At 42.2% G+C, this 12,602-nt stretch overlaps 1 protein-coding gene across 2 annotated transcripts in view; it reads left to right on the forward strand.

The window, feature by feature from the left end:
* Nucleotides 1–2,132: 2,132 nt before the first annotated feature.
* HK1 (hexokinase 1) overlaps nt 2,133–12,602 on the forward strand; it is a 71,581-nt gene continuing 61,111 nt past the window's right edge. The window contains exons 1-2 of one of the 2 annotated variants that reach the window (XM_084634837.1): nt 2,133–2,446; nt 2,957–3,024. In XM_084634837.1, the coding sequence (XP_084490963.1) occupies nt 2,962–3,024 (63 nt within the window). In that variant the 5' untranslated portion in view covers nt 2,133–2,446; nt 2,957–2,961. Of the gene's footprint in view, nt 2,447–2,626; nt 3,025–12,602 lie in introns of those variants that run through there. The other variant, XM_084634836.1, reaches the window with a different exon arrangement.

The following is a 12,602-nucleotide window of genomic DNA, read 5'->3' on the forward strand; positions in this document are numbered from 1 at the left end:
ATTAGATATTTAGCTTCCATTTGTACCTCTGAAAATCACCCTTTTAGATTATATTTTTGGATAAGGGTCACTCTTTCTTGCGGGATGGGAAGGCAGTTGTTCATTCCTTGGTGAAGTCCTGGCTATATATTCCTCACATCTCCCCCATCTCATTTTAAACTTCCTTATCTTCAGATCTTTGTGTTGCAGCCAGTGTGTCTCTGACTGATGACTCTAGTCTACAGGATTCCCTTCAGAGTCTGTCTACGCTGTTCTTAAATTGGTTTAGAGGTCACTGATGAAAAACACAAGGCAGCCTGCTCCCAACAAAGTTGAACTTCCAACTCTGCAGCTTCCCTAGTCCCCGCCAGAACAAGGGACAGTAATGAAAGGCTCTTAAGTCAGTGGGCACAACTTCCAGTGACTTTTAGAGTCGTGCCACTTTAATCCAGGGAAGAAGTTGGCCCTTGGGATCAATCACCCTGAGGAGCAGAGCACAGGCATTAGGCCACCAGCTTGGCAACTTTCAGTCTTTTAAGTCATTAACTCCTTCACGGTAGCAGCCTCTACTACGTTGCCTTGTGTGCAGATGAAAAGCAAACTGTCAAAACACAGTGGAGTATAAAATTAACTCTAGTGGCTATTTTTCCTCTAGCACAATCTCTAACTGGCTGAAACCCTGCTATCTCCTTCAAAGATTTCCAAGTGAAGAAGGTCTTCTAAAAATAACTGTGACTGTTCATTTTTAACATGTACTTTTACTCTTCTGACATAAACCCAGGTTATCTGTCTGGTTAAACTGAGTTTATGGTTGGTTTGTGTCACTGGATTGGTGCAAAACTAGAGCATACTGGTGAATAATATGGCCACTAGAGTGTGGTGGTCATATGAGGCATTACAAATCAAAGTTTTGTCTGCTTTCTGTGGTCCATACAGATCCTACAGCACGTTCCATAATGGTAGGGGTTTGTCCTGCTGTCCTTGGCCAAAACTCCCTCTTACATCAAACTCTTATGCTGGTTGCTTGCTTCTCTTTACCTTAGAGCTGGCTGTGTTTTGAAAAGAAAGTTATTGTAGACATGCAAACATCATCTTTTAAATTCTTCTAAAAATTGCATTGCGGTGTTCTCCATTTTATTGGGAATAACCTGAGAACATAAACCATCTTTATATCTGATTTTTGTTGGTCACCTTAGCCAGCCTGGTCTGTACTATTTATAAATACTATCTGAACAAATACCCCAAATAATCTTTGACACATGATTTCTGACTAGGGGCTAGAAGGCTTCACTCATTAGGGAGCTAGCAGACAGTATGAGGTTTTAGTTACATTTTTCACAGTAAAGGCTAGGTTTTTAACACTGCTAGTTAGGACAAAGACTGTAATTCTTCTTCTTCTCCTCGATTGTAAAATGTGTCCAGCATAAGAAGGTAGCTGCCATCTGAATTGAATACACGGCCTTGATAAACGAGGGAGCAAAGGAATGTGGTTTAGCAGCTATTCAGAAGTAGCCAAATGACTTGCAGGAGCTATCAAGTGTGACAAACTAGGGTTGCAAACCTGCCAAGATTCATTCACTGGCGAGGAAGCATACTTCTTTTGGAGTAATTTTCATGCAGTGTCTAAAATACTTCACCTTTGTGATGATGATTTTGTAGTGTGAAAGCTTTTCAGTTATAACTTTATTTTGAATAGTTTATTTTCTGTATTTATTTATTTTCTATAATTATTTACATGGCTGCCAGAAGACAGCCCTGAAATTGAACAGGAGTACCGGTGGCACCTTAGAGACTAAGAAATGTATTTGAGCATAAGCTTTTTGGGGGGGGCTACAGCTTGAAATTGAGAAATCTCGTGTGTGCGAAGCTTAGGGACCCCACTGGAAGGTAACCATCCACTTTACTGCTATTTGCTTACACTTGTATCCCTGTAATCCCATTTAATACCTTCCAACACACCCTGCCGCCCTAATCCCAGAGGGAGGGCGCATGATCACCCCGGCCCATAGGAAGCAGCATAGGGCCTAGTAGTGATGCAACCGCCTCCCCGGTGTCCAGGCCGCGAGGGTGGGGATGCTGCGGCGGCGCCAGCGGGTCACGTGACAGGGAGCGGCGCAGCCCCGACCTCCTCGTTCCGCCGCCTGCCGGCGAGCCCTGCAGGAGGCGGCGCGGGCCTTTCCCGCTCCCTGCCAACGTCAAGCGCCTAATGGCGCCCCGCGCAGCTCTGTTCGCGACGTGCCCTGGGCGGCGCGGGCGTGTTAAAACAGAGGGGCCGCTCCCCGAGGAGGCGGCACGCTAGGCTCCTCCTGGGTTTGAAGCATCCCTGTGGCCCCAGCGCGGCTCCCGGGTGTTGTGTGTGTTCCCACCGAGCCTTGCCCTGGGCCGCGGGTATTTACGTGCGAGAGGCTCTCAGGGGCCCCTCGGCCTTTAAGTGCAGGAATTTCCCCTGGCTCGTCTTGCTCTCGCTGTAAGTGCCATGCCCTATGCAGGAAGTGATGGCCGCAGGCTCGCTCGCTCGGGCTGGAGCTTCGCGTAGCCGCCAAACAAGCAGGTGTCCCAGCGCGCCCGAAATAACTAACGTACGTGGGGAACGTGCAGTGATGTATCATTTTTGGGGCGCTGGGAAGCCCACCTTCTTTTCCTGCACATCGGCTGTCCATCACAGTGCCTAGGAGAGGGCTTGTCTCTTCCCCAATGCTGCAGAGCCCTCCCGTAACAGCCAATCCCAGCGCAGGAAGTGGGCAGGTTTTACTCTGTCACTATCCCCTGTGTGGAAAAACCCTCTGCATCCTTTTTTTGCTTGGTGGGGGGAGAGGAGGAAGAAGCGGTTCCCCTGCAGTTTAGAAGCTTTTCGTGCAAGGCGGGGGAGAGGGGAAAAAAAAAAAAAAGATCCTTTAAATCGGTCCTGTGAGAGTTGTGTTTGTGTCCTGACTGCTTTGGTGTTCAGCAAAATCCTTCAATTATCTTACTTAATCAGACAGGATGATAGCTGCCCAGCTGCTGGCCTATTTCTTCACAGAATTGAAGGATGATCAGGTCAAAAAGGTAAGTCAGAAACCGAATATTTGCACCCCAATGGCCAATTTATTTTTCATAAAGATGTCTTTGTGTTGTCAGTGGGCGACCTGTGCTTCCACTTGATGAAAATATTTGTTAGAAAAGCTGAATGTAGCAAAATCGGAAATATTTGCTTTAATAAAACGAATTATCTTCTCTAGTGCATGTGGGGTGTTTTAGAAAAGCAGTGGAGCCTTGAGTTTGTAAAATGTGAAGGATATAACCCCTAAAAAGCTGTGTAATATGCTGCAGTGTCCTTGAAAGAAGGATGTAGATGTCATTTCTCTACTGAGCAGTCCCTCCAGGGCCTTTGAAGAATAGTCTAAAATACATGAATACAATCAGTCAGTCTCATAATATGTGACTGTATGAACGGTAAATATGTTTTATTACACTGGGAATTCAAGGCCCAGGACACTTATTATTTAAAAATTAAGTTATCTTAACTGTAATTTATTCATTTTTAAAGTAGAGTCCTAACCAACAAAATCTGCCTATTTCTTGTTGTTAATCATTGCTAGCTAAAAAGATTACTTTAGAGTGAAAGAACTGAGTTGAATGTAACCTTGAAAATGTAGACTGATAATTTATTCACAAATTTGAAGCAATTTATTTATATTCTTATTAAAGTGGAAAAATAGGGTCACAAGAATTTCCGCTAAGGTTATTTTACCCAGTTATGCTTTGTCCCCATGTCTCATAGGTGGTCCCTTAGAGAGACGGGCCTCTATATAGAGGTGAAATATTTTGTTTTTAATATCATCAGAATAATGTCCTTAGGTCTCTTACGGGAGGAGGCCTAACATTTTATTATACTAGGTGTAGCACCACTGCGGGTGTAGGCTATAAACACAGACTTTGCAGAAATATTAAAGAAAAAATATAAAAGTTTCCTTATGCTGCTGAATTTGTAATGACTGTAAGGTATTTTAACTACATTTGATGTAGTTTTGTTGTCAGTGTGTTATTGCAGCCTCGTATAAAAACAAAAAGAGCTCTAATTATCAGGAAGTCAGTTCCACGTGCATCACTTCAATACATTTCTTTTTATTTTTTGCTCTTTGTAAACAGCAGCATATATAGAGGTGGTCACTCCTTTTTTTTATTAGTGCTTGCACAGATGTGTCTTTCAAGAATGTGAGTTAAAAATAAATTCAAGTCACAAACAATTTTGGATTTTATGTTGTTGTCACTTATGAATGTATGGGCCAACAGTAATATTTTTATAGTGAATTGACAGAGGCTGGAAGTTGTGTTAAAAGCATGATTTTTAAGCACTTAAAGGAGAATATTGTTGTGTGCCAGTTAGTTGCATGGTGTTACTGTTTAACAGCATAGTACAAAATGGGTGTGGAGTTCAGTGTAAATAGATGGTAAAACAATATTACCTTATTTCTGAGTATTACTGGTTGCATGGGCGTGGTGGCTTAACATGAAAAGGAAAAGCATAGTAGTTTAGTTGAATAGTTAGGAATGCTGGAGATTTTGGTACTAGGCCAAAAAAAAAAAAGGTTGACTCTCTTTCTGAAGAAGCTCAGTGGCCTTTCACAAGCAGGTGCCATAGCCTGGAAGATTCTGCCAACCTTTTCTGTACAACGTTTGTCCATATTATGTGGATTTGGGGGGAGAAATGGGGAGAAGGAGAGAGGAATATTGTTAAAGGTGCATGTAAGATTTTTTGTTAAACTCTGAATAATGTGGCCTTGTCCTTTTCTGTTAATGTTACAAATGTGCATTTTTGTAGTAATATCTGAGCTTGTCTGCCTAGACTACGGAAATTTGCACCTGTGTGACTAGATTAATGTTGCTACATTAGTGCAAATGGTCAGCGTAGATGCACTGGATTTGTACAATTTAGCCCAGTAACTAGCCAAGATGAGTCACGTTGGTGCATGCCACATCTTAACGCTGGTATATCCCATCCATGCTGGGGTTTTCTCCTATGTAGTTAAATCAGTGTACTGGTAACTACACCAGTGAGCAAAAAACAAACCCCCCCAGAAAGCTATTCTCCCTCTTCCCCCAATAAAATAAAATAAAAAAAACAAACCAATAAAAACTCCAAACTCGGACAAAAAAACCAGTTAGGCAGGGCCTAAGAATGTGCTGTATTTTTAAAAGTTGCTTCTTGCAGCTTTAGGTCTCTTGTTTGTTCCATTAGGTTTTCCCCATCAAAAATATCTGTAGGAGGTAGAGGATTAGGAGTAACTGTTTAGTCTGGAGGAAGATCCTGAATCTGCCTTCTCACTGAATTTTTCTATTAGCTGAATCTATGTAACATGTATATTTGTTTTCTTGAAACACTTTTGCATGCCACTTACTGCTCCAGATTTACAAGCCTGTGTAAAGTATAATCTGTTTTTTTTGTTGTTACATTTAACAATCCAAAATAAACAAAAAATCACGACCACAGTGGAGGTGGTTCGTACAAAAGATGTCACAAGCTTTACATTTACTGCATCTGAAATGCTTGTTATGATGCATGCTATCGGTGAAGTTCTGTGGTGTTGTCTCACAGATATTGTTATAAAAATATAGACAGTGTGTTTGTAAATTTTGTTACAATGAGAATCATAATTTTATTTGACTGCACTAGAAACCATTGTGATTGGGTATTTTAGAAATATAGATTAAAATCCCATTTAGATTGCACACAAATCTAAGCATAGAAGTAAAATATTTCTATATGTGCACCCTAAATCAGAATCTATTGATATTGAAGCTAAGAACAGCGACCCCTCCCCCCTTTAAAAAAAAAAGATAAATTAATAAAAAATCAGTTTGGGAAGGTTTATGAGGGGGCTGGATGGATCAGAATTCTAGTCCTGTTCTGACCCTCAAAATACTGGAGATCTATGCACCATGTTGACCCGTGATAGTGGTACAATTGTACTTATCCTCAGTATATTGCACACAAGAATACTTGCATTTATTTCTCATTTTCAGCTCCCTCCTAGCTGTGCTTCCTCCTCAAAAGGGGGAGGTCTCCTTTATTCTACTACAGACTGATTTGTTTCCACTCCTCAGTCACAACCCCTCTATTACCTGCCTCCCCTGTAACTTCGTACTGTTCCACATCCATATAGTTCCAACCCTGAATATAGGCCTGAATTTTTAATCTTAGTCTCCCTTGCACTGGTTCTTGGCCTGAGGTTTAGGTGACAGCTGGTAGTGCAGGTGGTGAGTCACACTGAGAATGCCACTATAGGGCATGGGGGATAAGGAAGGATTATCAGCAAAGAAGAGACAAGGTAGGCTGGAACTTGTTCAGCCTGAGTCCCACATTGGTCTGTATCTCAGTGACTAGAAATTTTCCCTTCTCCACAGAATCTTTGTGGTCACGTAATACAGGCAGTACTCTAGTGTCATTCACCTGGTAGTTAACCAGTTTCCTCAGAGTCAGTAACTTTAAGGATCTGTACTATAGGAGTTACCTTCGCATAGTGCGATTCATTGTGGAGATGATATGGTTCTGAGACATGTGCAGTACCTAGGTATAATGAGTTAAGAATACTGCCTCCAGCTTAACTCGAATATAGATATAAAATTTGTTTTTCTTTGTTTAAGACAGGCCCTTGAAGGAGAGATCCACTAATTTTGCTTAGTACAGTGTCTGGAAAATTTTAAAGGCAGGAATCACTATAGTGTGGAAAGAACATAGTGTGTGTTTCATGGGCAGAAATAGTATATGTGAACAAAATTTGTGGGGCTGTAATATATGAAAAAGGAGTCACTTCCATATAAAATCATGTGTCAATATATGATCTCATGCAAGTCCAATATGTAAACTAAGCTAAAAGTATACCATAGCATTAATAGGTACATAAGATGCATATAGTTTTGTTCCATGTGGGATAAACTGTGAAATGAATTGGAAAACTCACTTTTTCATTATAATTGGTATTGATGAGCTTTTGCTGATAGCAGCTCTGGTGGCAGTTTTAGGGCAAAATTTTAGGAGACGTATGGTAAGTTTGTCTCTCTGCACACATGCTGATTAAGACCTGATCCTGCAAAGAATTAAGCATAACTTTATGTACTGTGAAAGACCAGGGGGGTGAAGTAATATATTTTATTGGACCGCATTCTGTTGATGAAAGTGTGGCGAGAGTGTCACTCGAAAGCATCTCTCTTTCACCAACAGAAGGCAGTCCAATTAGGGTGCCAGACATCCGGTTTTAGACCGGAACGCTTCGTTGAAAAGGGACCCTAGTGGCTCTAGTCAGCACCAGTGGCTGGGCTGTTAAAAAGTCAAGTCAGCAGCGCAGCAGGGCTCATGCAGGCTCCCTGCCTGCCCTGGCTCCGTGCGGCTCCTGGAAGCGGCAACGTGTCCCTGCAGCCCCCGGCACAGGGGCCAAGGAGGCTCCATGTGCTGGCCCTGCCCCAAGTGCTGGCTCTGAAGCTCCCATTGGCCAGAAACTGTGGCTAATGGGAGCTGCGGGGGCGGCGCCAGTGGGTGTGGGCAGCATGCACTGTGCAGAGCCGCCTGCTCGTGTCTCCGTCTGGGGGCCAAACATGCTGGCCACTTCTGGGAGCAGCGCGGAGCCAGGGCAGGCAGGGAGCCTGCTTTAGCCCCACTGCACTGCCAACTGGGAGCTGCCTGAAGTAAGCGCTGCCCAGCTGGAGCCCTCACCCCCTGCCCCAACCCAGTGAAAGTGGGTGAGGGTGAGGGAGGGGGGCTGGAGGGAGTGGGGGTGGGGCCTTGGGGAAGGGTAAGGGTAGGACTGTTAGGTTTTGTGCAATTAGAAAGTTGTCAACCCTAAGTCCAGTAAAAGATATTACCTCATGCATCTTGTCTGTAATATCCTGGGGCCACAACAACACTGCAAAGAACTTTATGTACTGTGATCATTCTCATTGACTTTCGTGTAACAGCTCACAGTACATAAAGTTGAGCAGGTGTATAAGTCTTTGCAGGATCAGGGCCTGGTCCTTCAAAAGGCTGAGTTCTTTTGTTTTCTATTAGATTTACAAATGCAATGGTAAGCTGTGTGTGAAGTTTAAGATTTTGCCAATTTTCTATCTAGTCAAGGAGCGGTTAATTTTTACTCATCGGGTGCCTGACAAAATCTCGAAATAGATAATGAAATAAAAAGGAAAAAACTCTGAAAAGCATTTTGTTTTTTAAAAATGCAGGCAATGTGATGTAAATGGCAATTGTTTGGATATAATAAAATTAATAGAATTAACTACCTGGAATCACTGCTGTATAGGAGCCATTAAAAGGTTACAAACTGAAGCAATATGTAATTGAAAAGGGAAGAGTCTTGCAATGTTTAAACTATTTTCATTAGTGCATCTTTTACTCCTGATGAATATTCCTCACATTTAAATGAGCATGCTACATGAACAACTGTATAGTAGGAGTGTTTGCATAAGTTAATGACTTCCCTATAAGGACTGTGTGAATAAAATAGGTGCTAATGAGTTTTGGAAATCTTTATAAGAAGGAGGCCTCTCTCTGTCCTTGGGTATGCCTGAGACTCCCATTGGTGTCAGTGCAAACTAGATATGCATCTAAGGGCAGTTATTGGGCCTTAGTAACTGAGTCGGTGTTTACGTAGAAATGTGAGCACATACAGTTATATTTATCTACAGATCCCCCAACAGATTACTGCAGTTCTTGGAATTCAAGAAGTCTTTTCTAATGTATGAAAATGAATCAGCATTACATGTTTTAGTCAAGAAAAATTACTAGTATACTATTTTGTTTATAGCACTCTCCATTTAAAAAATAGTTAATATACTTTTAAAATCAAATGGAAACTATTAAGTCTTTTGTAGGGCTCCATGCTTCCATTATCATGAATTATGTCATTTCTCAGGACATGCCAGCTGTTGGTAAAGGTACAAATTCTGCTGTTGGCATCAGTGCAGCCGTTCACTTCAAAACTTCAGAGTCACTCTGCTGAACCTTTGGAGGGCTTCTTCCCTTCCCTTCCCTTCCATATAAGTTCCTCAGGACCATCTCCCAGCGTGCGCAGGCAGCAGCAGCCAGATCTTCACAGAAGGTCTTCCCAGCTTGAAATCGGGATAAGCTCCACTGGTGCAAGCATGGGCTTTGCCTGCCTGCACTAGGGATTGTAGCAGGCAGCTGCACCAATGGGTGTGTAATCTGGGCAAATCCTGTTTCAAGTATTGTATGTTGGGCAATAATGAGAGGATGCCACGCTTGTAAAACTGAACAGGCTCTTTAATGAGAGAACTGTGTTACAGAGATGCTGCAGCTTCAGTTAGCTGTCAAGCCATGTGCGTACAGACTGACTTGCCGATGCCTCCTCCAAACTTTTCTGCAACCTGAGCTCAGGGCTGGTCCTCAGTGTTTTGTAACTCAGGGCGGAAAACGTTTTTGGTGTTCCCCCAACAGCTGAGCTACAAAACCCAAAAAGCCAACAAAAAACTCCCAACCCAAACAAACTAAAATCAGACCAGCACCTCCCCAGGTGTTCATTTGGCACCACCCTTAATGTTTGTCCCTGTGGCTGGCCCTGCCTGTGCTGCTGCCTCCTAATTCCACACAGGTTGCTTCATCGTCAGTCTAGAGAAGGTCTAAATAGTTTCCAGATGAGCTCTTGTGGGGAACACCTTATTAAATCTCCTATTCAGTAAAGTGGCACTTTCCTAATTGTGGCCTCTCAGCAAACATTTTCCAAAGTGTCCCTTAACTGGATATTGTGCATGAGCTATATTTGATACTTAACCAGAAAAAGGAGAGTGTGTATTGTTTGTAGTGATTTTTCTTGTAGTTCGTGCTTAATTAGTAGCTCTGTAAGGGGGATGACTTCAAGAAAGCAGTGTCCATCTCCTTCCCCTCCCACCACACCCTTATACTTGGTAGAATGACTGTAACCATTTTCCGTCAACAAAGAGAGCTGGCTGGTTTGTTAGAAGTGGAATGCATTGGAGCGATCTGTTTTGAAGTGAGATTTTCCATGGATTTCAGTGTGCATCTCTGTACACCCAAGATCCCTGCCATAATTGTGTAACTGTGAGAAATGTTGTCATTGGTTTTTCAGAATGAGAAAAATATCCACCTTTTACTGTACATGGTGTTTGTTTAGCTTTATCAAGGAATGGTACATTGTCCAAGAGGTGGTCAGCTCAGGCTAGTTTGATTTTGATTTCCTTTCTTCGAACACCCTCACTAAAGTTTATGCAAATAGTATAGGTGGATCACTTCTTTAGCCTTCAACACGTTATTGTAAATGGGAGGCAGGAGGTGGAGCATCTACAGAGTTTATTTTAGATGCATTACAAGATATTATAAAGCATCTAACAGCCAATTAGATCACTACAAGAGCAAGGAGATTATGGACAGTCAAGACTTAGAATGACGGTGCAGTCTGATGACGGTGCAGCCTTAATTAGTGTCCCCCCCCCATTCGTTTTAAAAAGACAATACCTCAGGCCTCTTGCATATGGCTGAGTGCTGGAGACTGATGCCTTCTGTTTATTCCCAGAAAACCTGCGGCATGGGTAGCAGCAGTGCAAGGCCCCTCACCCTTTCACCGTTATGCCTTAGCTGTTCTGGAGAGACAGCCTTGAGTAGTGGTAGCATAATTCACTCTCCAGAATCATTGAGTTCTTGGTCTGTTTATTGAAACTGCCCATGAAAGCGCCATCTGTGGTGGTTTCGGTAATGAGGATACTCCTCCACTAGGAGGGGGACTGAGCACCAACTCATTCCAATGTTCTGAACGTGAGATTGTAACAGCATCCACCCGCTACTGATCTGGACTGGATTCAGACAGATGATTTCAAGATCAGATGGCTAGTTTTTAGGTGGAACCCTGGATAAATTAATATAATCTCCCATTTATGGACTCGTGTATAGTATTATTTCTTGTAATTGCTGTGTCTAATTTTTTTTCCCAATTTATCTTTCGGTAACTTTCCAATTTTCTTCTGTTAAGCTGTGTATTAAATGCTTTACAACATATTCAAGGATTGATAATAAAAAAGGTTCAACCTAACTTTGACGCAGAGGGATGAGGATGCAGCCCTATCGATTTAAGATGAGACCAAGTGAGATCTGACAGGCTAAATATGGTTAGACCTGGTCAGTGCAAGAGAAATCTAAGGTGCTGCAGGAAGTGTTGTTTTCGGTGGTTCAATAGTTCAGAGCACTGGTACATGAATGCTTGGTAATTATGTTAGGGTGCCTTGTTCTGTCACATGTGCCATCTGCGGTTGAGATGTCAAACTGAGATTTCGATCACTTGGGATTGAAATACTTTTTGCAAGAGTAATTGCATTGGGACTGGTTTCCTGTCCAAATTCCATTTTGGGCCCTAATTACATTCTGACTGGCTATATTCTCCTTAAGCTGGACAATAGTAGAGTATTCTTTGTCACTTCCTGCCTTACACCCACACACTAAACAACAGTTTATGTTCATCTGTATATATATGTGAGAGTACGTTATGGTGCTGGTGTGGTAATCAAAGTCGGGTTTTTGAATGATGGATATTAATATTACCTAATCAAATACAAGATTAAAGGAGAGGGTCTTGGTAAAGGACCCTCATGTATCTGATGTGTTTGCGCCACTGCAGGCACATTGATTGTCAGGTACATGGGTTGCATTTTAATGCTCTGGACCATGTAGTAAGCTGTGGTTAGTACAGAGAGTAAAAGAGGCCATGTGACGTGGAAAGTGTTGCTTCAGGCTGATGAATTTCTAGGTCAATATTTACAAGCCAGACAGTAAACTGGGATAGACTAGAAGCTGATGGTAAACAAGAATGGGACACAGATGTCTTTTAACCAGATCTCTGAAGGTTGAATTGTTTCTCTGAAGTATCATGCTGCTGTTATCCTCTTCAAAGAGGATTTGTGTAATATTGTGAACAAAACAGTGCTGGGCGTCAGGGGAAGCTGGAACTCACACCTCTTTCCAGTGGTATAATTTCCTATTTCTAACTATGTAGGGTTGTGAAATAATGAACTGTAAAACTGACATTTTTGTGTACTGAAAGGCTGGCACTGACCCCGGACTGAGTTACCCTTGGTCTTGGGCTGGGGTAATTTTAGAGGGGTGTGTGGGGATGTGGCTCTTTGAAGTTGGTCAGTGGTTAGAATGCTCTAATAAATTCTGGAAACGTGGATTAGTGAGCAAGGACAGATGAGTCAGTCAGAGGGTGCGTGATAAGCTGCAGATCCATGACATTAATTTATCATTTTGCCTCCACATATTAGATGTGTTCTTATGCTTTTATATAATATACAATAAATATGTTTATAAAGCATTTTTGGATCCTTTGTGATGAAAGGCACTAAATATGAGAGGATAATGTATAGAGGAAACAAATCCCCCCCCCAATCCACTGAGATGAGAATAGATGTTAAAAAGGGAGATTTTTATCCTAAACTTTCCAACAGTCCAAAGAGTTAAATAACTTGGGAATGAGCTTTCCTTGCCTCTTCAGATTAATCCAGGTGGTTTCATTAATAATTACAGCTGTTTCTGTTGCTTTTTGGCAATGCGCTCTTGTGATGTGTAGCTGTGTGCAGATGTGGCCAGGAAGTTTTGTAACCCTGAGTCTTGCAGGGTGGATGAAGCTTAG

Source organism: Lepidochelys olivacea, assembly GCF_965140295.1.
Source record: "Lepidochelys olivacea isolate rLepOli2 genome assembly, chromosome: 7".
Lineage (NCBI taxonomy): Eukaryota > Metazoa > Chordata > Testudines > Cheloniidae > Lepidochelys > Lepidochelys olivacea.